The 25,909-nt window shown below is 40.3% G+C and overlaps 1 protein-coding gene across 2 annotated transcripts in view; it reads left to right on the forward strand.

Annotated features, from left to right (window-relative positions):
* ATP10B (ATPase phospholipid transporting 10B (putative)) overlaps positions 1-25,909 on the forward strand; it is a 48,876-nt gene that overhangs the window by 13,161 nt on the left and 9,806 nt on the right. For both annotated transcript variants that reach the window (XM_071443147.1, XM_071443146.1), the window contains 13 exons: positions 1,217-1,421; positions 3,685-3,770; positions 6,367-6,473; positions 10,011-10,142; positions 12,548-12,675; positions 13,776-14,028; positions 14,947-15,182; positions 18,047-18,226; positions 18,775-19,366; positions 19,881-19,987; positions 20,642-20,768; positions 22,257-22,441; positions 24,537-24,849. In XM_071443147.1, the coding sequence (XP_071299248.1) occupies positions 1,217-1,421; positions 3,685-3,770; positions 6,367-6,473; positions 10,011-10,142; positions 12,548-12,675; positions 13,776-14,028; positions 14,947-15,182; positions 18,047-18,226; positions 18,775-19,366; positions 19,881-19,987; positions 20,642-20,768; positions 22,257-22,441; positions 24,537-24,849 (2,651 nt within the window). The remainder of the gene's footprint in view (positions 1-1,216; positions 1,422-3,684; positions 3,771-6,366; positions 6,474-10,010; positions 10,143-12,547; positions 12,676-13,775; positions 14,029-14,946; positions 15,183-18,046; positions 18,227-18,774; positions 19,367-19,880; positions 19,988-20,641; positions 20,769-22,256; positions 22,442-24,536; positions 24,850-25,909) is intronic.

Below are 25,909 nucleotides of genomic sequence, written 5' to 3' on the forward strand. Positions count from 1 at the left end.
CAGTGAGAGGGTTTGCCTGGCAGTGCCAAGGCTGGCTCTGCACCAGCCCAGCAAAGTGGGTGAGCAGGGAGCAGCCCCTGGCCTGGCAGGGAGGCAGCGCTTGGACGTGTGCTTTGAACTGCAGCAAAACTCTTTATCTCTCCCATCACTGCTCCCCTTCTCTGACACAGACACTTCGATGGAAGATAGTATTCTCCATCCAATAGATGAGGATGATTAAAAACTTAACCAAAAATGAGACTCTGAGTCATTACAAAAAGCCTTTAATTGTCTGTCTGGTAAAGTATCATGAGCATTTTCCCTCTCACAGAGCAAGGCATAAGATGATTCAGTTATTCATCCTGAAAAAATAAATTTCTCTCAAGGAGTTAGAGGAACCAAGCCATTGTTGCAGTGCTTTTTTTTCCCATTAACTAATTTTAAAGCTTATTGTGTTGTTTCTGGTCTGCTTAGATGGTTAAGAGCAGTTGAAGGATTAATTACTGAAAATACAATGTCAAAAAATGTCTGCTATTTGCTGAGCTAAGTTCATTGATGAAATAGTAATTTCTTTTCTTTGAACCCCATAAGCTCTTTTTTTTTTTAATTTTTTGTTAATTTATAAGCTCTTTGTTTCTTACTTTAACTTTTCCATTAAATTTGGGCTCTGGTTGTATTTTTTTTTTTTTTTGCTTAATACTAAGGGACCATTTGTCAGCTCTTCCACCTTTTGAAGTTGTTTCTCTGCACTAAGCTAAAAATTTGTAACTGCCTCTGAAGAGTTACAAACTGGAAAGACCTGAAGCAAGTGCAGCTGAAGTATCAGTTTACTTCTTTCAGGAGCTATATGCTGATGTTGGAAAGTGTCTAGGAAACAGTCACAGTCAAAAACAATAATCTGAATTTCTTCAGTAAGATACTCAAAAATACCTCTGTTAGTCTGAACTGCCTGCAATATTTTGTTGTGCAGATTATAGGACTAGTGCTAGAATGAAAGAGAACTGCTGAAAATGTTTTATTCCATGTAAAGCTTTAGTTTGAATATGACAAATGATGAAGTTGTGCTGCGGAAGTGTCTGAATCCTTAATTTCTAGCTTCTGTTCTGTGTTCTTTAAAAAAGGTTCTTTAAAAATGGTGTGTCCCCATGCCCTATTTTCTGTTTTTGAAGCCCCCCAACCCAGCAGTCCTGCCTTCCTAATGCCCCTCATCACCCACGTTGTTCTTTCAATGCCACAGGGAGGAACACGCTTACGTGGAGAAATGCTGGAAAGACGTCAGAGTGGGGGACTTTGTGCAGCTGCAGTGCAACGAGATTGTCCCAGCAGACATCCTGCTGCTCCACTCCTCTGACCAGAACGGGGTCTGCCACCTGGAGACCGCCAACCTGGACGGGGAGACCAACCTGAAGCAGCGCCGCGTGGTGATGGGCTTCAGCAGCCAGGTCAGTGCGGCAGGGCAGCCCACAAATGGCTGTGCCGCCCACAAAATGGGCACATCTGTCTCCAGCCACTGCACAGAGGGGTTCATTTCTGCATGGCAGCTGGAAGGAAGCTCGTGGTCCCCTGCCACAGCATCCGTGGGTTTCCTTATGGACTCTGTGTCTCTGGTGTCCTGACACACCAAACTCACTGCGTAGGCAGGTGGAGGTGTGGGAGCTCAGCTGGAGCTGCTCTAAGGCACTATGGGCTGGCAGTTATATAGGAACCCAAAGTAAATTAGTTGGTTTTTATTTTTTTTAAAGTTAAATGTTTGACATCAGTTTGTGATTCAGTTGGAATTCTTAAAATCACCATTTATTTTTCATAGGCAGTATCATTTCCTTTTTACCTTTTCCCTTTACTTTCCTTTCCTTTACTTTACTCACGTGGCTCATGTTGGAAAAACCTGAAGTAAACTAGAAAATATGACTTACATATTGTTGTTACATTTTCAAGTATCTTTAAACAAACAGCAGGGCAGTTTTTCAAATAACCCAGAACAAGGAGTGGTAGCACACGAGGAGGAAAACTTTGTTCCATTGGAATCACTCCAGCAGACAGGAAATAAAACCTCTCAGATAATTCTAGGAATTACATTAATTTATTCAGCAATTATTACCAGTGCCACTAGGAAGATCTTTTGGGATTACTGGTGTGTGGGACACAGCTGCCATGGAGCAACCAGACATTAAACAAAGCACACCATTTCCATGGCCAGTTGAGATCAGGGGTGTACTCGTGTTATTCGCTTGTTGTTCAAATGGAAATCACTTTTCAAAGACAATTAAGGGCTGTCTCATATTGTGGCATAGCACAGGCCTTTTCTAGTGCCTTCCAGTGATGATTAGGGAGAGGTTTTGTTCCTGAAACACCCTCTAAATTTTAATATGTAAAGATTTAGCAGAAAAACAGCAATCTGGCTACTTAACGTTTTTAAAATGTTGCATTTTTGTCACATAGTTCTAATTTACATGTTAGATTTTCTACCTATTTTTCCTTTTAGACAAGAACAGGGTGCTCTGCCATTACACAAAATGCAAACTTTTGCCCCAGTTGTTCATAATGTGTGGAAGTCTTCCACTATATCAGAAAATACCCCTGTGCTAAATTATGCCCCTGACTGCCTATTCATGGTGATTTTCTTTAGACTTTGAGTTATTATTGAGATAAACTGTGTGCCCAGGAAAGTCTATACTTAAGAACTCCTGTTACATGAACAGGGTGGAATGCAATTCTGGCCCTGGTGGCAGCCAGTGCTCAGGAGGTCAGAGCTGACAAAACTTCCTGGATCACCCTGCTCTTGTGGTGTGCTTGTGTAAACAGTGTCCTGGATAAAAACCCCAGTGGATGTGGTATCACACTGCAGGTTTTAGTGTGCCAGCTTCTTCCTTGTTCTTTGAGCTTTGCTTGGTCCTGTGATTTATGAACTGCCTGAAACCCCCTCAGATGTAATTCTGCCTATAAAGTGACTCTTTAAACAGGGAGGAAATAAATACATATTAGTTAGTTCTTCAGTTGGGTTAGAACTAATGGGCTTAGTTCTTCAGTTTAGGATGCAAGAAAGGTGGAGAGAGACTATTGACAAGAGCATGGAGGGACAGGACAAGGGGAATGGCTTAAAACTGACAGAGAGTAGGTTTAAATGAAATGTTAGGAAGAAATTCTTCCCTTTCAGGGGGTGAAGCCCTGGCATAGGTTGTCCAGAGAACTTTTGGGTGCCCTATCCCTGGAAGTGTCCAAGGCCAGGTTAAACTGGGCTCTGAATCAGCCTGGCCTAGTGGAAGGTGTCCCTGCCATGAGTCCTTGCTCAGAGCCCCATCCAGCCTGGCCTTGGACACTCCCAGGGATGGGGCACCCACAGCTCTGGGCAGCTGTGCCAGGGCCTCACCACCCTCACAGGGAAGCATTTCCTCCTAATCTTTAATGTAAATCTCCTATCTTTGTTATATTCACTTAAAATGAAGACAGGTGTTTCCACTAATTGGCATCTGTGATGTCTTGTTCAGTACACAGCATTTTCTTCACTTAATTTAACCAGTTGTTACTCCAAGATGAGGAAATACTCAGCCCTTCTGAAGCTCTGCTTCAGGCTGAATGAGTTAAAATGTCTTTGTATCTCCTGCTAGGGCAAGTGTTCCAGCCCTGGTGGTCTAAATTAAGCTTTTTTTGGTGTTTAGCATTTCAAATACTCATTGGATCTGACACTCAGTGTGTTTTCTCTTGTAGGATACTGTGTTTGAACCAGAATTTTTCCAAAACACCATCGTCTGTGAAATGCCAAACAATGATCTCAATAAATTCAAAGGTTACATGTAAGTATTTGTTATCCATAAATGCATTTTTGATCTGTACTTTGATAGTCCTCTTGGAGGAATTGGATAGAAGGAACATATTTTGAGGAAATTGATGGTTGTCACTATTATCTATTCCCAGATCCAGAAGTCAATATAAAATGTAGACTTGGACTCTGTTTTGTGGCAAGGTAGAACCAAGGCTTGGCATTGCATTTACAGTTGTTTCCTACAAATTATTTTCACAGAGATTCAGCTCTCTTCAAAACTTAGACATAAGCTCATGTACATTTGACCTGATGATTGGACTAAACTAGATTTTAGATAAATCCTTCCAATTGTTTAAGGTATCCATCTGCATGGCTCTGGTTTCTTCACCTTTACAGCCACAGGGAAAAGGTGTCTGAGACCTAATAATCCAGTGTTTCTTCTTATTAGAAAGGTAGAAAAGTCAAACATGCATGCAAAATGCTATTGAACTGATGCACTAGACTAGTATAAAAAAGTAGGGTAGCTTTCTTTTTTGTCTTTCTTCATTAAATAATTCTGGTACAGGCATAACAGCAAATTCAGCAGATTTAACCCCATTTATGAATTATAAGGCAAATTTCTGTGTCATGGCTCATGTCTTAACATTCTCTTACCCTCCAACACAGAGCAGATTATTCCCACACCACAGCAGAGAGTTGTCCAAAGTTCCTACTGCCCCAGACCAAATGCCTGCCCCATTGTCATGCAAATAATTGAACTGCATGAGTGTGCCAGCATCCTCACCCATGCCCCAGCTTTGCTAAATTTACCAAAAGCTAAACTAGGAATTAATGGCTCTGCAAGAAGCAGTGAGAGTGTTGCACCTGGAGGAGCTGCAGATGGCTGGCTCTCTGACAGAGCAAACCAGGGAGTGTCTCCATTAGCACTGACCATACCTAACCTGGTTTTGAGGCTGTGCCCTGTAAGAATGGTGCCTCTAACAGCAATGCCAATTCTCCTCTGCTGCAATTTCTTACAAGGGAAAAAGAGGTCGAGTTTGTATTGATTGCTGGCTGTGGTTGTTGGCTTCAGGGCACACTGGGTACAATCTAAATTGAAGCAATCCCTCCAATTAGCAAAGAGCACTTAGATTATAGAAAAGTAGGAGATATGACACAAGGAAACACACACACAAATACACACCCTTAGCACTCAGGACTGGCCTCAAAATATTCAACTCTCAGCTGAAAGTCTGTGACAGAAATCTCCTTGGTGAATGCCTATTATCTCACTTGCTTGATGGAACATGGAATTAGCTGCCTTTCTCTCCCCTCTTCAGGAACAGAAGAAAGGATTTGGTGGGGAAAATTCCTTGCTGAGAGTTAGTGAAGTTTCTGTCTTTGGTCTGCTGGGATTTGAGCTATTTTGTAAACACAAATTATTTGGAGCAGGCTACCTTCTTGTCCATGAACCCTTAATAAATTACTGAGCCTCTACTGCCTTTCTATAAAATAGCAGGAGCAGTCTCTGATAAAAATGATAAGAAATAACTTGGTGACATCCATCTGACATGTCCAATCACAGAAAATTCTGTTCAAGGGGATTCAAGAAGGCTTCTATTAAATGAGTTCCCCAAGGCTGAATTTAGATTCCAAGAAAAATAGATTTCTGGCATTATGTTTTTACAATTCCACCAGCTGTAAGCTGTTGACACCTACACCTTTTCCCTTGGCAAGTTTAAGTTGTGTAATCATGTGCAGCTGCACTTAGACATTGGACTTCACTTTGCTCTAATATAACACCCAGCCTTGCCCCTCATTTGAGAGATGAGACTATTTGCTGGCAAATGAAACACAGAATTCCAAATAGAAAGTAGAGAGAAATGATTATTCTAGGAAAAAGAAGGTCTTTTCCCACCCTGACCTTTATATAACAGAACAAGACAGAGCATCTGAAATAGAAGCTCTCAGCTTTGGTAAAGATCTCAGGAAGAACCTACCAGTGTAAAATGAAAGCTGTGGGTAGGGGCAGGTGTGTGCCATCAATTTTCAGAGGCAAGCAACAAATTTCCTGCCTGATGGGCCCTGACATTTTGGTTTTCACCAGTTTGTGGTGCAGGCAGAAGGATCTGGTGAGTGATGGGGCACCTCTGGCCAGGATGAAAAGTCTTGTGTCCAGGATGAGAACAGGAAGAGCTCCTCAGCCCAAAGGCTGCTTCAGTGAAGTGAGATTCACAAAGACTGTTGGTGGCTGATGGAGTCACAGAGGCTCTTGCAGGGTGAAGATGTATTCATCTGAACCTCTGCTCATCTTTCTAAAATAAATTTGGCTGTAAGAAGTTGCAAAGTGACTCTTGTTTTCTTTTATAAGATATTGAATCTGCCAGATAAATTTCCAAGTGAAAGCCAAACTTGCTTTGTATTGGCATCATGACACACATTGTGCAAGTGGTCTTTAAAAGAAAGACTTGGACTTCTCTGTAACATTTTGCTGGAAAAGTTTCCTTGGAGCTGAGGAAAATAAAAGCAAAAAAGGGCCTACAAAATTACTTTATTTCAGCTTGAAACAGACATGCACGTGAAAATTTTCTTTAACACTCCATTAGAAGAGAAAAATTAATTGCCCTATTTGATTATATTTCTTCTAGGGAGCAGCCAAACCATGAACAGGTAGGTCTCAACATTGAAAACCTCTTGCTTCGTGGATGTACAATCAGAAATACTGAGGCTGCAGCAGGAATCGTTATATATGCAGGTAAGATGGACTTTTTATTTAGGTAAACTGAGAACTTCCCTGTAAATATCCTTAAAAAAATAACTATATAGTCTAATATTACAACCTAATTAGACATTTTGTTTTAAAAACTGGTAGTGCACAGAAAAGGTATATAACTTTTTTTTTAAGGTACTACTCATCCATCTCCAAAGCCAGCAAGTCTTGCACTGGGTCTTTGGCAAGTGACAGTATCCTTGTGCATGTCAAATATCTTGTAAAAATATCCAGACAAGTAAAAAATTGCTCAGGTGTATTTAACCCTCAGCTCTTGCTATATCACTAATTCCATCTGTCATAAAATCTACACAGCTGCCCTAAGGGAGGTCTCACTGGCTCCTCAGGGTAGAAACTGGAGCAGCTAAAGAGCTAATTAGGAAAAAAAAAAAAATTCATCTGTGAATTTCATTCATCCATTCAATCTGTGCCAGTGCCAGCATGCAGGAGGCAGTGAGGCAGCAGCTGGAGGTGACAGAAAAGGCAGCAGCAGCTCAGGTTTGTGCTGACACAGACAGAGTGTGTCTGTGCAACCATGAACTTCATGCAGGAGACATGGACAAAGAGAGGCAGTGTTGGTGCCCAGATCAAATGCAGCAGTGGCAGGTTCAGCAGTGGGTCACTTCATCTGTTCCTCAGCATCTTTTACCTTTGGAGTGTTACCACTGCTTTTGCTCAGTGAGCATGATTTATCATTGGCTTTGCCAGCTGTGTCCTCTTCTGCATCAGACAGAGTGTATCAGCTTCCCTCTTCTTTGCAGATTAAATAAAAGTCAATTCAAGCACAACAATTAATCCCATTAGCTATTATTATCTTTCCAGTAGAGTTATATTAACTGTTTTATGCCTAATCAGCAGCGAGGGGTTCAGGGTTGAGCCACCTAAGAGAAAAGAGAAGTTACGCCTTTATGAGAGTCATTTAGCTTAGATTAATCTCCAGAGCCTGGCACAATTTTCCTGACAACAGGAAAATTTCACTGCTCCACAACTGGACTCTGAATCTGCAGCTCCCAAATGTTTCCAAGGCAGCTTTGCCTTTGCAGGTGTCTCACTGTGAACACCCCATGCAAGGGTGGTGCCCACTGGGCAGAGGAGGAGAGCCAGAGCCAAACTCTGTAATCTTTTTTTTTAAAGCAGCTACTGTATAAAAATCTCAGTGGGGATCATTCCTGATATAATTGGGGTAATTTATCTTCCCTTCTCCTGTTGCAGTTCCTCATTTTCTCCTGTTTAGCTCAGATTTCCCAGTATGTTCCCTTCATCAGTAGCACAGATCCTAATGTGGATCTCCATTTATGTTATTTAAGCTGCCAGTAGAAAAGGTTGGAGTTTTAAAGTTTTACCCAAGACATGGTGGTTTTCATAGGAGTAGGTCTTCAAATCAATTTCCAACTGAGTTCTTATTGTTAATGTCAGCATAAAAGTTTTGGGGTTTTTTTTCCCTAAAATTAGACTGGCTTCAGTCAGTATCAGCCTCATTTCTAGGGTTCTTTGACATTGATTATACTCTGGCTTTTAATCATGGTCTGTGACCTTTTCTGAACAATCAAGATCAGTCACATAATAAGATGGCACACTTTCCATTTTTATGACTCTATTACTCCTCAAACTTTCTTTCTAATGGGAGCCTTTGTGAGGAGTGCAGCCATCACTTAGTGCAATTGCTTGGTCTGTGCAGTTCCCATCTGACCCGAGGACAGTTCTACTTTTCATGGCTACCCAAATTGTTCTACACAAAGCAATAGCATAAAACACAAAAACCTCATTACAGAGTGACAGCCAATGCAGTTTTCTCATTCTGATTGGGACAGCAGCAAGAATTATATGCTTTTCATATACTAAAGTACCAGAAAATTTTAGATGAGCCCATCAGCATCCAGAAATAGAGACAAGGTACCAATAGGGGGGTAGGTGAGCTGCTGTGCTTTACAGCACAGGAAAGGGTGAGGATTAGAGGAGAACAAAGCTGTTTATTTCCTATATTTCTGATTTTCTGGTCCTTAGAAGGTGATAACTGTTACAGAACTGTTCTTTTCCTGATGATCACCTGAAGTGGAAAGGAATGGTAGAACTGATATTTGGAAATAAGCTCATCACGATTTCTTCCTGAAATAAATTCATCAACACTTCTTTGAGGGCTTTCTGGGAGGGATTAGAGGGCTTTGACTTGTTTTGATTTCAATACAAAGCATTCCATTACACCTGACATAAAAGAAAAGTGAGGAATAAGATTCACACAGCTGCTGGAGGAACAGAAATGCAGCAGCAGTGCTGTCCCCTTCAGTGTAGCTCTGTGGTTAAGAGATTTTGCTCACCAAAGGGAAGGCTTAGGGTTTGTTCTGAGTTCTGCCTGTATGGGAGGGAGCACAAATCTCCTGCCTGTACACTGAATAGCTGCCTAAGGGGAACAAGAGGGTTTGTGCTTATGTGTGAGTTGGAAGGACAGAAGCACTGGTAGCATAAACTGGTCCCACTGACACAGCTCCAGGTTTTGTAAATAATTACATATCCATTGGAATATTAAGCCAGGATCCCCAGCTCTTGAGTGAATGTCCTGAACATAAGGCTGGAGACTAATTTTCTCTCTAGCTCTCTTCTTAATTAATAACCACTGATGTAAACCTGGAATGAATCCAGCAGGTGTGATTGAACTGCACCTAACTTCCAGATCTTGAGTTAAAACACTTCCCTAGAGAAACCTAAAAGGCAGTTTGGAAAACAGTCCTTGTCACACACATCATGCACATACAAATGAAAACTAAATACAAGCCTGCAGGGTCTGTGTTTTCAGGGAAAAGGACTGCAGAAATAAACATAAAATATACAAATCAATATAACAACAGATGGTGTCCAGATATCCCAGTTGTGGAGCCACAATTTAGATAACATTAATAGAACTGAAAAAGTAATTTCTGCTTCTTGACTTCTTGCAGCACTCCTTTTTTTTTCATTATTATTATTATAGCTGCTCATCTCTATCTCACTAAGTTTAAGGATTGGGGATTTTTTTATTTCTCATATGACTGTTTTGTCAGCACTTTACAATCAAATAATGAAAAGCTAAATATTACTGTTTTTCACTGACTTGTTGAATTTTATTTAATATACAAAATGTATCTAGTGCCTTTTGAATTGCTGCTGAAAAATATTCAAATCTAGGTTTCAGGAATCTGTATAGCACCTAAACAATTTGTTCATAAAATGCCAGAATATACTATCATTCATTTTCTTGTTCTTCTTGTGGTTATTTGGCTTTGATATTTTATATAAACCTTATGATCCTACTTAATCTGCTATCATTGGGACAGAAAAATGTATATGACAGCTGAAACCTGTGATATAATGGAGGTTTTTGGTAAACTGCAATATTTAGACTCTGTCAAATAGGAAGATGGACAAGGAAAGTTCTGAATGTCAACATTAGTCAGCCTGCCCTCAGCTGGGGGGAGAATACTTTTTTAAAAACCAAACCAAAATGCAAACTATTACATAAGCATGATAATGTTCATTTGTGTTTGGAAGGTCATGAGACGAAGGCCATGCTGAACAACAGCGGCCCTCGCTACAAGCGCAGCAGGATCGAGCAGAGGATGAACAGGGACATCTTCTCATGTGTGGGACTCCTGCTTGTGATGTGCCTTGTTGGAGCTGTAGGTATGAACCACTGACAAAAGTCTATTTCCCAAATGGTGATTAAAATGGATGTTACAGACATGAGTGAGATCTACAGCTGAATGCTCTTGGGGTCTTTAGGCTCTTTGGTCTTTCCAATGAGTTAAAATGGCAAATCTGAGCAATTCAGGTGAAGAAAACGTGGCTATAAATGTTTCAGATAAGATTCATCCCCACCATGGTATCAAACATGTAAAGCAAGAGAAAGCCATCCTGTAGGACTTGTAGGAATCATTGTAGGAATGGATATTTGTCAGCTGAGATTTTCCTTCCCTCCTGAGGGGGTGTTTGTTCCTTGTGCATAGCAGCAAAAGTAAAATGATTTTGCTTTACTTTCATTTCAGTAGTGTCTTCCTCTGATATGTTTGGGAGTGGTATTAAACAGAGACACACAATTTAGAACCTATGAGCTGCTCATAGCTAATTCATTCAGTTTACATCCTCCACAGCTTGCTTCCTTCTCAAAAGCCCCTTTACATCAGGCTGTGAAATGGATTAATTGCTTATGTTGCAGTATCCTGCATTTTTCTGGGGTCCTTGCTGGTGACCACGTGTGAATTTATTAACTGGTGTTTGGTAACTGACTGGAGTTTACTGGACTGGTAATCTCACAAAGATCATCTTCACTGTGTGCAAGCACCTGCTTGCCTTGCAGCTCTGATGGCAATCTGTCCCAGGCAGGCCAGAATTAACAGGATCTCATCATTCAGAGCAAAGGACCAAATTTTAAGTGTACTGACTTTTGAATAGGGCGATGCTTTAAGGAGATGACAGGGGCTCCCATGAGCCCCTTTTCCTTTTAATGGATCTTGTTTCAGTGCCAGCTTACTCAGTGCTACTGCTCTGATTTAGCAACAGCCAAATCAAGTTTTCCTGTGCCTGCCCTGGAGGAATGTCATGTGGCACCAGTCAGTCATCAGGTGGGATGCCATGGGAAGTAAGGACCATCCAAAACAGATGAACAACTGAACAGGCTTGATCACTGCTTTAGCATCACTGCTTCATATTGCAGTGGGACTTTTGGCACCAAAATGGGATTTCAGTTTCACAACTGAGATCTGTGTGAACGAGAGATTTTATTTTCCTTGTTCCCTGGCTGCTGTCATGTGAATGTAGAGACTTGCCTTGTCTGGTGTGTAGGGGCTCTTGAGTAATAAAGTCCTTCAATTTAAGGTTAAAAGAAGTCTGAGATGAAAAAAATCAGCATTTGAAAAATAATTTATCTAGTCAGGTTAAAACAAAATATTCTTCGTCTAAGTTAAACATGTAAAAGCATAAAAAGTCCATTACCTTTCAGCCATCCCAAATGTCCAGAGACTCTGCCATGAGTTGTTGCTTTGCAGCCTTGTCTGAATTTAGGGTTCTAGGAAAAAGTATCACTGATGGATCAGTTATCAGAATTGTTCTTGCACACAGTGATAAATTGGGGTAAGAAGTGGCTTGTAGAGCAGAGTTCTCCTTGTTCAGATGTGACTGTGGTCTGAAGCAGCCAAAGAGTATTGCTGAAATAATTTGAATATTTTTGGCAGCATTTCAGTAGGCAGATGCTGCAAAACAACTGCTTGGTTAACTGCTGTTAATGGAAGTTTGATTTGAGCTGGACTGATAGAGGTTTTGGCATCTGGACAAATTATGCAATGAGGGAAACCAAGTTGTTTGCCTTAGCTCTGTGGGAAGCTTCTGATGCTGTAAATTTAGTACCCTCCTTTACAAAAGTTTATTTCAATAAGGAAAGTATGGAAAGTGGTAAAACAATTGTGATGGGATGTTGTTAAGTCCTGGAACAGAGGCTTTGTTGTAGCAGTGCAATGATATCTACTGCTGGTATTTAAAACACAGAGGGAGAAGCAGTTTGAGATATGATTTAATTGAAGGAATGTAAAGATGAGTGGCCCAGACTGAATTTAGGGCATTTGTCAACTCTTAGCAAAGACAGATTGAAATCAAGAATGGTCAGGGAGGATAAGAAATATTTTAGTTTGTCTATATACAAAGATTCTAAGGTTTACTTCTGTGAGAGGAAAAAGAGTCTTCAGCTCTGAGGATTTTTATGGATAGGTGATAGGGATGGAGTCTTCCAGCAGGGAAACACTGAGTGAGAAAAGATCTGTGCAGAGCTAAGAGCTGTGGGAAACACCTGATGAAGCAGAGGTGAATGAAAATATCCCTGAATACTCATTTGTCACTTACATATCAATCATGTGCATGTGCTGCAGAGCTCTGCAGGTGCTCTGCATTCTCCAAAAGATTTGCAGCATTGCTTGGGGAGCATTGTTTTGGAAATTCTCTCTCTGCTTTGTTAGAGCAGTCCATATCTGCACGTTTCAGAAGCTTTGTCCCTCACTCCACTGCCCAGCCCATTTCAGTCTTGTTCCTCATTCCTACAGGGCATGGCATCTGGACAGGAAAGTTTTGGGAGCATCCACCTTACGATGTCCCAGACCAGAATGGCAATTTTGTGGCTCCAGTTCTTGCTGGTTTCTACATGTTCCTGACAATGATAATCCTGTTGCAGGTAAAAGACAAAAACCTCTCTGTTACCTCCACAGAAGAAGCTACGCAAAATTGAGTATAATCACTAATGAATAATTAATATCAATTAATAGCAGTGCAGTGCCTTCTTAATCCTCCTTGAAAATATTGCTAGGAGTGTTTCAAACCAGCCAAGTGTGAAATAATGCTTCTTTTTTCTTTTTTTTTCTTTCTAACTTCATATTTTCTTGCTATTGAAACCCCACAAGGATATATATGTACAATATCTTTAACTCAGAATATCTAGCAAATGCAAAAAAGATATTTACATCTAAATGCCAGCTTTTTTTTTTTTCTGCCTATATCCAGAATTCCAAAATAAGAAGGCCACTTAGCAGCTCAGAAAAACAGTGAAACAAAAATTGCCATTTGCCAGTGGGGAATAATAACTAGGTATGGTTCATCTGGTCTAGGAAAGAAGCTAAATTAGAAGTAGGATACTTGTATATCTGAGTGTGATTAAGCCTAATTGGGAAAGAATATTTTATTGGGTGAGGGAAAAAATTACATTTGCTTTTCAGATTTCTTGATGTCAGCACTGAGATTTAAGTGGACAGAATTTCTTTAATATTAACAAAATTTGAATATAACTTTCAGAGCTGCTCAGAGATTCCTTGGGGGATTATTCTTCATTACTGAAACAGAATATTTGTGCATCTTAAGAATTCATTATTCTTTGAGGGCAAGGAAGCTTGTGGGTGGGAAGTGTTGTGTGCAAAGTAATGGTTTGTGAAACTTTTCTGCACTAAGAGTCTGTGCTAGTCCATCCTTTCAGAGTTTCAGAAGGGTAAAAGGGAGAATGATCCTATGTCCAGAAAATGTGTTTTGTAAGGGCATCCTATGAAAGACCCACCATTGAATTTAGTACTCTAGGAATTGAGTCTTATGTTTGCCACTTAGCCCTGTTTCTCCATCGCAATTGTGTGCAGGAATTTTTTTCACCCCTGAATTCATCAGTCCTAAAATATGTCTCTAGGAAGAGCTGTTTCTTTGGAAATCATTCAACCTGTGCCAGGACTAATTGCTGGTAGAAAGCAGTGAAATTTATCTCGCCCCTCACTGAGAATTTAAACTCTCTTTCAGATTTTAATCCCCATATCTCTTTATGTGTCAATTGAATTGGTCAAACTGGGCCAAGTCTTCTTAATTCACAATGACATTGACCTGTATGATGAAGAAGCAGATTTGCCCATCCAGTGCCGTGCCCTCACCATTACTGAAGACCTTGGACAGATCCAGTACATCTTCTCAGACAAAACTGGGACACTAACAGAAAATAAAATGGTATTTCGACGCTGTACTATTGATGGAATTGAGTTTTCCCATCAGGAAAATGGTGAGAGACAGTTTTTTATACTTGATTTTTTTGTCCGAACAATTAAATGTCATTAATTTAAATATTAATACCTAAACATACTGAGCCCTCTGATCAAATGTAGAGTTTTGTGGAATAGTCACTTTTTTGTGGGAGACTGCTGTTACAGAGATTCACAAAAGTGAAGGTGTTTTAAATGATTCAGAAGGCAGATGGGAAAGGTTTTCCAGATCCCTCTGCAGGCACCTCCAGGATCTGCCCTGCATTCAAAGAGAACACTTTCTCTTTCATTTCTAAATGAACACCGGACAACCTTTTTTATAAGCTCACAAACTGATGCTAGTTAATATTTAAACTCAGTGGGTCCAAAAGTAATTATTTCTGTGACTGTGTAAACGTACCCTTCTGTGTGATATGAAAAATCCAGGTACTCATTTCCTGGAGTGGATCCTGGCTGCAGTCCGGGTCTGGAGGATCCTGGCACTCGTGCTCTGAATTCATGGTGTTGACTCAGGCTCCTTCTTCGTCATTACTTTCATGCTCTGTGTAGTGGAAAGGATCCTGTTCAGCTGGCAAGCAGCTGCCAAAAAGATGTGTGTGTTCTGTGACTGAAAACATTAGCAGATTTGTGAATTACCATATTTCACTCTCCTGTTCCAACTGCAAAAAGCAGCTGAAGAGACAAAACATTAAGAGAAGCCCATAAAAGTGACTGATCACTTTGAAAACACATTTTTATTTTCTTGCAATAATGACAGTGGCAATTGCCAGAAACTGCTGGACAGCAGGCAGTGAAATTTTTCTGGTGATGGCTTTTGAAATGTTTTGGCTTTGGTTTAGTTTGTTTCAGGTTTTTTAACTGATCAAGGAATTCCTCTCAAACAATGAAAAAAAAAATCAGTGAAGAATCAGAAGTCAGGTTTCATTTTTCTTTTACAGACAGGCGACTGAAAACACAGAGAGAGCTGGATTTAGACAATGTGGATTTTGCAAAGCTTCAGCACTTCACTCTTCCTCCCATGAACCTGGAGAGACCAGCCACCTACAAGCCCAGCACGGTGAGGCCTTTGAGGCGGTGCCAGAGCGACCGGGCGCATTCCAAGGGCCACACCAGGAGCAGGTCCATGGGTCGGCGTGACAGCAGCCAGTCCCAGGTGGCCTTCAGCAGCCCCATCGTGAGTACCAGCAGCCTGGGCCAACACCTTCTAACTTACCCCACCTGCTGCTTTTGGGAGGGAAAGCTGCGGGAATCCGAAAGATAAATCTTCACCGACTCAAGAGGGTTTGATTCACAGCCTTAGAGATGTCTAGATTGGTGTGAAAGGAAGGTACACAGACATTGAACAGAGAAATCATAAGCTTATGTTTCTATAGAATATGTCTTGAGTAAGAAAGTGTATTAGATAAGATGATGAAGGGTTGTATAGTGTAGTATTGATTTGTGGAACAAACAAACTCCACAACTTTTGTGAAAGTTGTAAAGCCAGTATGTTTATTACAGCGCTGGATGCATGTGGGAATTGCTCCCCTAAAATGACATGTGTGCCTCTGGGAACTCCAGATTCTTTTTTATCTCCCTCTCAAATACATATTCATGCAATTTCACAATAGGTCCATACATATTCATTCTACTGATTTCGAGTGACATTTGCCGCTAATATTTTTTATCCGAAAGAATCTCTGGGTCAGGAGTCAGACCAAACAGCTATGTTTGCAAGCTACAGACTTAATTCAAAGATGTACATTTCACCTAAATCAAACTGGATTTCTGCTCTGGAAAATTTCAGTGTCTCAGTATTGTGGTTTGAATAGAATAAGCTAAGAGTTAGAAGACAGCTAGATGTTGTAATAGAGACATATATGTGTACATGTAAGACCTTATTGGACAAAACTATCCACATTGCAGCAGAAAGAAGTCAAGGGGACAGGTTAGAAAAGCAAAACACTCTGTGGCAACTGTCCATTGGATTAGAAAGTTATATACTGTCTGCAACAAAGAACTTGTGACCATCTTAGACTGACTGCTTGCTGTCTTATAAATCTCATGGCCTTTGAGACTGATGTTATCTAAGCAATAAATCATTCTTAGTCTAATTGTGGTCCTGACCCTTCAATTAATGTGATAACAGCCACAGGTAGAGAGGAGAAATCCAAGCCTTGCTGGAGCTAAGAGAGGGAAGGGGGAGACAAAGAATCAGAGTCCTCAATTGGAGCGTGCAGGCTGCAGTCTGGGGGGAGCAGGATCTGTTGCAGTTTAGGTCTGAAGCTTCCCAAATTCACCCACAGCCTAATTAAAGTCAGACTGTTCTGCTCGTCTTGAAAGTTTTTTAACAGACGTTTCAGACAAGGCTTTTGTGAACACTAAAAGGTCATACACTTTCAAAATTAGAATTCCAATTAAAGTTAAAGGCCTGGAAAACCCATCCAAATCTTTTTATTAAAAAAAAAATAGTCTGATAAATGCAGAATTCTCAGAACTCTGCTGCAGTTGTTATAAGATCCTACTTACTTCATTCAGTTCTGCTGTCATGTAGTAAGTTCCACTCAGAACTCCTACTGTTCTTGGAATAAGAGAGTTCTCTAAGTTGTTGTTATCCCAGTATTTTCCAGCCCAAACCTCATGAGTTGATGAGAACATCTCCATGGATTCTTGAGAACCCATGAGCCATGACTTCTGAGAACTTCTTATAGGTCATGACTATTGAAGGATGATAAAGAAATTTCTTGCCAGTATATTTTCCAATTACATTTTTTACTGCCAGGCCTTTTCTTTTTCTTCTAGAAATAAACATTTTTTTTTTAATTCACTGTGAAGCAGTATCTGAGGAACTAGTATCAAATGCCTCTTTTGTAGAAAACCATTAAGCTGCTCTTATGGAAATAACCAGCCTTAGCTGCTCAAAGGTGTCACTCTAACTGGATAAATTGTTTTAATGTCCTATGACAATTGTGAAAATAGAAACATTTAGATATTGCACAGAGCCTGCCCTGTATGATCTTTAAATGAGACATAGTACTATCCTTTGCCACCTGAGCCAATTCCCTATTAATAAAATGGGAATAATAAATTTTTGGTGTCTCTATAGTTCCTGCCCTTTGGAACTTGTATCACTTCATCTGATTCACTAACAAATCACTAACAAATCTGCAGCATCCTGAGTACTCCTGGTATACAGAGTGTGTTTGTAGACTTGTGTGTATGTCAAGAGAGAGAAGTTTGTAAGAAAAATCCATTTTTCAGAACTGGAACACGATAGAAAATTAACATTTACTCTCTACCTTTAGGAGTTCTTATGAATTAAGGGACAGTACATTTCCTTCTCGATTTAATAGTTCCAATAAGTAGTGCCTTGCTATTAGAAACATTTAACAAAGATTTTCATTGTCCCATGGTCATCAGGTTTTCATGCCATCAAGTAGAAGAAATGCTATCAAGTTAATGAGGAAACCTTAAAACTGAATGGCACTAGCCATTTTTTATTGGCATTTTCAGTAACAAAATTGTTAACATTGAAAAGGTGGCAAATTTAAATGATTATCATCATTAGTGCTGTTTTATTCAGTTCTCTTTTTAGCTTAGTTAGGGTTTTTAATATATGTTCAGGCTGAAAATTCAGGTCAGCGCTGTTTTCACTTAATGTGAAAAAGATAAGAAAAATTGTTGTGATAAATATTGATTTTTTTTATTGTTTTGTTTTTAAAACCTGTCTCTGATGCCACAATTAGCCTGTCAATTTTCAATTTTTCCAGAGGAAACTTTTGAGTTCAGAAAGTTGCTGCTGAAGTGAAGTACACAGCAGTGAATTTTCTGATTTTTAGTAGATCTCAAAAGAAATAAAATTCTGAGATCATCTTCGTTTTGAAGATGCATTTCCTTCTAATTATCTAGTGATGCAGCTTTTTGAAAGACACCACCTTTCCATAGATGTTAAGTACAAAAGGCATTTTCTAGGTCTAAATTCAAGAAGTCTATGAAGTTGCCAGTTCTTCCTTGAGGACAAGAGTGAATGAAAATAATCCTGAGTAATTTCTCTTCCAGGAAAAGGACGTGACTCCTGATAGCAGGCTGCTGCGGCGAGTGCGAGAAGCTGCCCTCCAGACTGAGAGCTTCTCTCCTTTTATACACACAAAGACTTCCACATCCTTTACTGATTTTTTTCTTGCTCTCGCCATTTGCAACACGGTTCTGGTCTCCACAGCTACTAAGCCAAGACAAAGGGTAATCTAACTTTAAATACACGAGGAAAATGGGTCATGCTTCCATTTAACAACCTAGTGTCCAGTGAAAACTGAAGTGGTGAAAAATGCTTTGTTTGATTGTTGTCCTCTAGTTCCTTTACATTTTCTGTAATGTCTACCGCTTCCATGCCTGTGTATCCCTTCCTAGCTTGTCTTATAATGTTTGATGACAGCTAAGGCTACCCCAGGATCTGCACTTTTTCTTTTAGATTTTGTATTATATATGCTGTAAGAAGTTTGTTGAACACACTGGGTTTTCTCTGATCTGCCAGGCAATTGACAGAACTACAAGAGCTTCATTACATCTTTGCTTCAGAAGCAGAAATACAAATCACCATCAAATTTGGATGGCATCTCTCATATGACTTCTCTATTAAATCCTTCCACCACGGTTAAATGGAAGGAGAGGGAAAAATGGAAATTTGCAGTTATTGTCATTTAGGTGCAGAAAAGTAGAGAGAGGTTTTGAGAAGGCTCTTGAAGTTCACATTTATTTATTTTTAACCTTCGTTTTTCTCCTATTTCTAGGTCACAATCCCACCACCAATAAAACCTTCAGGAATCACCCTGGAGAAGATTCATCAGATATTTCAAAGGCTAAAATTAGCAAGCCTTAGTCAATCTTTTTCATCATCTCAGTCTAGCTCACAGCTTGGTGCCAGCTTCAGTGCAAAGAACACCGAGGAGCCTCTTGCTGTGCTGGAGAGCTGTGACAATGACAACGACAACGACGGCTCTGCCAGCAGTGGGGGCCAGGAACTCCAGGACAAGGGCAGCACAGAGATCGGTGCTGCTTCCTTGGATGAAGTTTTTAGGTCTGCAACCAACATTTCTGTGCCAGCAGACTTTTGTTACGAGGCCGAGAGCCCGGACGAGGCAGCTCTGGTCTATGCTGCCCAGGCCTACGGCTTCATGCTGGTGTCGCGCACGCCCGAGCAGGTCACGGTGCAGCTGCCCCAGGGCACACTCCTGACCTTTGATATCCTCTACACCCTGGGGTTTGACTCAGTCAGGAAAAGGATGTCTGTAGTGGTGAGACACCCTCTCACCAAGGAGATTGTGGTCTACACAAAAGGCGCTGACTCTGTAATAATGGACCTGCTGGACAACTCCACCACAGGTAATGAGCCAGGGAGGTTTTCTGTTGTGTCTCCTAACAAGAAGTGTGCTCTGGTCTTTTCTGCATGACATATTACATCTAGATATTAGGAGTATAAAGAAAGAATAAGCTTTGTCTAGTATTATCCTTGCAGATCAGAACTGAGATATTTATTCAACTTCAGAAGGGCTTAGAATATGGAATGGGATAATTAAAATTCACTGATAATGCTAACGCATGGGGATTGTGTACTCTGCAATAATACTGTCATAAGGCCCCGACCATTGCTTTTCAGGTTGTCAGCCAGAGTGCTGTAATGTTAATTTAAAAAACCACAAGTAATGTTATTTTAAAGGCAACAGGAATTTTTAGCAAGATTTCAGCTTCTGCACAGCCAATACTTTTGAGCATTTCAAGAACTTGGTATTGTAATGGAATCCACTTTTCTCCAATGCCCACTCTTTTTTAATCTTGGGCCATTAGATTGAAAATTATCTGTACTTAAAATATGGAATCTTTTCCTTGTGTTTCACAGGTGACATTAGCTCAGACAAGAGACTGAAAAGAATAAAAGAAAGAACACAGAAGCATCTGGACTACTATGCCCATGATGGACTGAGAACCCTGTGCATAGCTAAGAAGGTGGGAGAGCACCAGGTTCTGTACCTGGCAATAGAATTGCTAGAAAAATATAGTGGTTATAATTCTCCTTCAGACAACCAGCCAGATATAGCCCATCTCTTTGTCCATCTATTTGCCTTGTCTGGAGTCTTTTTTTCCTCAGTGTGACCCAATGAGGGATTTTTAGTCAGTCTCAAATAATTTATTTCTGTTTCTCCTATAGTACTCAGCTGACCTACTCAACAGTGCTTCCAAGCAAGAAACAGAGTCTGCAGAGCAGCCAAACTTCTTCTCTTTTGCTTGGCATTCAACTTTCAAAAATCTTGCTCTCAGGCTGAATTACTAAATTTTAGTGTCATGTTGTCAATGTGCAACAAATAGATCATATTCAAGCTCTGGAGAAATGTAGATCAGCCCTCAGAAACTGTGTGCTCCCAGATAAGCAAGAGTTGTGTGAGCAGGAGTTTCTCTACGTCATATTTTTGAGTCTCAGCTGTAGGTCATTTGTACAAACTACTTGTTCTTGCAGTTTTCTCTTGGAAAAGTCTGAGTTATTTTAAAGATGACACAGTACTTTACCAGTTTGGATACAAGTTAAGTCTCTGTGATCCAGAATTTTGGCATTCCTCTCTTATTTAAATTTCAAATAAACACTGTTTAAATTGTGTTATGCAGGTCTTGAATGAAGATGACTTTCAAAAATGGGCCAACTTTCGTCAGGAGGCAGAAGCTGCAATTGACAACAGAGAGGAGCTGTTAATAGAGACAGCACAGCATCTGGAGACCAAACTCACCCTGCTGGGTAGCTAAAAATAAGAATTGTCATTGCATGAAGTATCACTTGCTCTCCTGTGATAGTCCTGGCAGTATGGCAGACAAGAGCTTATACTAATTTATATCTAAAATACTTCCTCTGTGGTTTGGAAATCTCCAGGCTAGGGAGATAAAATCCAATGACAGTGTCTGTACAAGTTCTTGTGCATTTGGGGCAGCAGTAACTTTGAAAAAGTTACTTGAAGCTATTGTGTGCCCTGAGCAAAGAACATGCACATCAGCTGTTACTGTGGCTCAGCTGACACAGCAGAGAATGAAGTTCCCACAATTCAATCATGCATACATATCCTTAGATAAACCTATAAAATACCAGAAATTAACTTCAGTTTTGGGCATCAATTCTGAGGGAATTTTGGTAGTTGAACTGCATTATAAAATCCAGTAACTTGAACATGTAGGTGTCTTGCTGCTGAGTTCCTACTGTTGTTGCATTGTTGTGCTTGCTTTGTGCACTTTGTAAAAGGATGTTTAGCATTAAAACTTACATTGATTGACATTTCTGCATTGTTCATCTCATATCTAACAACATCATTCTGTTAAATTATGGAGCACTTCAGTGCTTTCTGTTCTATTTTGTTTGCAAACATTTTGTTCTTTATGACTTTGATTTTTGGAGTTGTCATTTTTCTTTGACTGCAATTTGTGCCCATATTTTGTTAAATTTCTGTGATTGCAAGTAATAGCTTATATTATGGCTTCTCATAATCTCTGCAGTGATTTAAAAAATTAGAGTAATAATGCTAAATGCCATAAGCAGACCACATAAGAGGTAATGTAGATTTTGTCAGAGTCTGTTACCTTTGTCAATTACTAAGGCTCTATGTGCTTTCACACTTTAATTTGCAAAAAGTGTTCCCTTAGCCTAAATCAATATCTATCTTTAATGTACCACAGTTACAGCATCTTCAAACTGACCTCTAGTGGAAGGGATAAGGAGTATTGTAACATTCAGATGGTCATTTCCCAACATCATCAGGATGAATGTTGGCATCTGCTTCTAAGTTTGTGCATGTTCAAAAAGAAAATGTACTGTTCTGTTTCTTCTGCCTTTGATGGCTGAAGCATCTGACTTGACAACAGGGACAGCATCCATTTAAACAGTCAAAGTTCATCTTTTCTGGTTGCTTTGATGGGACTTAATGCAGCATTTTTAAAATTCATATGCTGTGATTCCTCTGCCAGCACATTGTCATTTTGGATTATTAGGAAGAAATGAAATGCATTGTTCTTGCAATAAGCAAAATGAAGAGACAGAACTTGATTGTTGACACATTCAGACCTTAATCCAAATGCAGATCATGTGCCTGCATGTTTGTTTGTTGGAAAAAACCTTGGTTCAATTCTCAATAAGTTCAGCAGCGTGATTGGAAAGCAAAGAGCTTTTTTTAAACAAGAAAATAGCAACTTGGTTTTCAATAAAAAGATAATTATTTCTCTTCTTTTCCTGTTTGCCCAGGAGCAACAGGGATTGAAGATCGCCTGCAAGATGGAGTACCTGACACTATTGTGTCCCTCCGAGAAGCTGGGATTAAAATTTGGGTGTTGACAGGAGACAAACAGGAGACAGCAGTTAACATTGCATACTCCTGTAAGCTTCTGAACCAAAGGGACACTGTCTTCACCATTAACACTGAAAATAAGGTGAGTAAAGAAAGACAAAATGCAGAGAATTTCCTATCTTACCTTTTCTTTGTGTCTTGCAGTTTGGCATTCCGTTGCTTTAGACCTCACTTAACAGAGAACAGTCAAAAAGCCCCAAGTAGCATTAGGAGCAAGAGGCACAGTGAGCTCAGCTCTCCCAAGGGCTGGCACGAGGCTGTGGAGGGCAGGCAGGGCTTCCCTGTGTGACCAGACAAGTCACCCACCTGGGCTGCCTCAGCTTTTCTCCCCAGAGAACCAGTGTTCCCAAGACAAGCTTGCTTTTCTCAATAAAGCTATTGTGAGGATTAAGTAAACACTGTTAAAATACTGACTGGTTTAGGCAGTTGCATGGAGCAGTGAGATGGTTTCTAACTGCTTTTGTCTGCAGCTAGTACCTCTCCAAACGAGAAAAAACCCTGTGCAAATATCTGTCTCTTTCAATGTCATGGAAATAGAGAAACAGGCAAAGATGATGTGGAATCTGGCACAGAAAATATTCCAAGGTGTAATTCCATTTGAAACACATATCTGCTTTAACAGGAAGCAGAATGAATACATTAGGGATGGAAATTAGACAGGGGTGGTGCCAGAGCAGAGATGCTACAGGCAGGACCACCCTGGCTCCCAGAAATGCCAGCATGGGCATTTACTCACAGCAGCCTCTGTGCCCTGGTTCCAGGCTCAGAAACAGCCTGCATACACATGGGGAATCCCCTTGGTTCAGGGGACACTGGAGTTTCTCCACAATAAGATTTAGTTTCCTCACTTTCAAAATTAAACCAAAGACAAACTTCTGAAAGAGGCTCCCAATAGCAGCAGCAAGGGACACAAGTAATATATACAAAGCATTTAACCTGTTCCTTTTGTCAGAGTTAGGTCTTGAAGTGGTGTCAGTGGGAAGGGCCTCTCCTTACCCCTGAGCCCAGCAGATTATTCCAACACTGAAAATGAGATATCTTCCAAGAAGATGCAACATAATTAGGTAGCTTGGCAGATTTGTTTCAAAAGGCAAGTCCAGGCAAACCAGGAATTTCCACTACTGTTTTTGGTTTGTTCACAGAAAGATGACGTTTCTTCAATATTTTTAGGGGTTTTAGGTGTTCATGCTAGATGCAGGTTTTTATTAGATGTCAGAGGTACATTTGATTCCAGAACCTCCCACTTAAGTGTAATTTAAATCTTGCAAACATCCTACACATGTACTTTATGCTACATAAAGTGAAAATAACATTATAGAACTGAATCATCACTCAATAAAGCTGACAGAAAAGGCAGAAAGAGGAGTGATTAGCTCCTCAGATATTCAGGGCCACTGAAGGAGGACTTTGAGTACTAAGAGGGAGCAAAATAACTTTGATATCATTTTGGATTTTCTCTGATAGTGATGTGCCAGTTCAGGAGATCTGGATGGGAGAGGTGAGAGTTCTCCCCTTCAATCTGTTTCCATCTAGTAATAAGTCAATTCCAGTTGTTGGCATCTAAAAGGGGACTTGATCCAACATGAAGCAGATTTGCTAAGACAGAAGGACTTTGTGTTTGAGGCACAGTGCTTGAAAATATGAAGTTCTGTTTCTGTTTCTAATTATGACACACACCTGATATGTGACTTAGAAAAAGCCTAGCTCTGAAAGTTTTGGATAATTTTGAAAATGTGGACCTCTTGTTTCTCTTACCACAGTTTATTTTTTGTGGAAGCCAATGCTGCAATATCTCACATCATTCATATCAGAATTAGATTTTTCAATCTCCTTAAAAGAAAATATTTTTTTTTAATTTCTGAACTCTCAGCATAAATGCACACATGCCTTCCTGATGTAAACATTATTATATTTTCTTTTACAATAATTCCTTACCTCAGTTAACTGGCTGATAAAATGTGCAGTGTTTTCACTGAGGGATTGGATGGTATCCTATTGAAATAATCTCCAATCAGATGAATCAGTGCATTTTCTCAGTAAATTTCTCAGTAAATTTCCCCTCATGTTTATCTGATAGGCTTAAACCCACTGGCATGATTATACAAACACACATTTGGCAAGGTGCTGTGCTGTAGATGGAGATAACTATTTCTAGAACCACTTCTGTTTTCTCACAGGAAACCTGTGAATCTCTCTTGAATTTAACCCTGGAAGAGGTGAAGAAGAACTACGAGTGCAGCAAACCACGGAGGAAGTTTTTTGGCATCATCCCAACACCTTTGCCAGCCCCTGAGGTGGCCAGCCCCGAGTTTGGGCTGGTGCTGGATGGGAGGACGCTGAGCGTCATCTTCCAGGGAGGTTTGGAGGAGAAGCTGCTGGAGCTGGCGCAGCACTGCCGCTCCGTGCTCTGCTGCCGCTCCACGCCCCTGCAGAAGAGCATGGTGGTCAAGCTGGTCCGCAGGCAGCTGAGAGCCATGACCCTCTCCATAGGTACCTCCACGCTGCACCTCACACAGACAGGGGAAGCAGGCTCTTTCCTGGAGAGGAATGTGGGGGGTGTATTGTACAGGGCAGATTTTTGTGCCTCAGGTAGATGCAGTGAGGAAACAGCAGTGATTAATCTGTCCTGATCAAAGACCATATAAAAGTCCTGCTTCAGCTTTCACGAAGCAAATCCGCCCCCCTTTAAACAGGCTGAAGGCACTACAAATTCAGAATCTCCCAGCAGTCCCTTTCATGCACATCAGTACAAACACATGCACATATTGCCTCCAAAACATCCTTGTTTTGGGCCTGGAAATCACTCATCATTAGTCACTATTTTATCTTTTCATAAAGCCCTTTTCCTGAAGGATTTTCCCTGGTGAAAACAGAATTATCAGAGTGGTATTAAGCACTGACTCATTTGCCTTTTACCTCCAAATATTGTGAAATGCTTTGAGTTTCCTTCCACACTTGGTAAGTGATGCCACCAAAATCCTTGATGAATTGATTTAGATGACTCCAAACTAAACAAATACACCTCTGTGGACAAAACAGAAAAGTCTATTGTATTTTTGAAATATTACTTTGCCTTACAGTTCAAACCATAAGCTTTCAGCCTTCTGCTTCATTTACTTTATCAACTAACCTAATTTGCCATCTCCATATTGCAAGCAATAAGCATGGCTGTTCTTTCCCTGGAAATTTGGTTACATACTTAACATATTGCTGTGAGTTGAAATGAGCAAAATAATTCTTGAAACTGGCTTGTTACATTGTCATCTGCAATCAAATTTGTCATAGATTCAGAGAATTCAGTGAAATAGGGTGTTGCAAAACATGTTCCTGAGCATATGGATTTGGCCAAGCAGAAACACAAAATGATGTTGACGTAAAGGGTGTTGGGGTTGCTGTGTCACCACCCAGCTTGTCCCAGTGCTGGATTGTGCTCTGGTGGAGCCAGGGAAGGAGGGAGACCAAGACCAGAGCCTTGATGCCATGCTTGATGCCACGCATCAGTTCTGATCAAGCTGCATGGTAGTACTGAATATTTGAAATAATCAGCCTT

The sequence above is a fragment of the Agelaius tricolor genome, unplaced genomic scaffold, assembly GCF_023055355.1.
Source record: "Agelaius tricolor isolate 1412-34295 unplaced genomic scaffold, bAgeTri1.0.p SCAF_18, whole genome shotgun sequence".
Taxonomy (NCBI): domain Eukaryota; kingdom Metazoa; phylum Chordata; class Aves; order Passeriformes; family Icteridae; genus Agelaius; species Agelaius tricolor.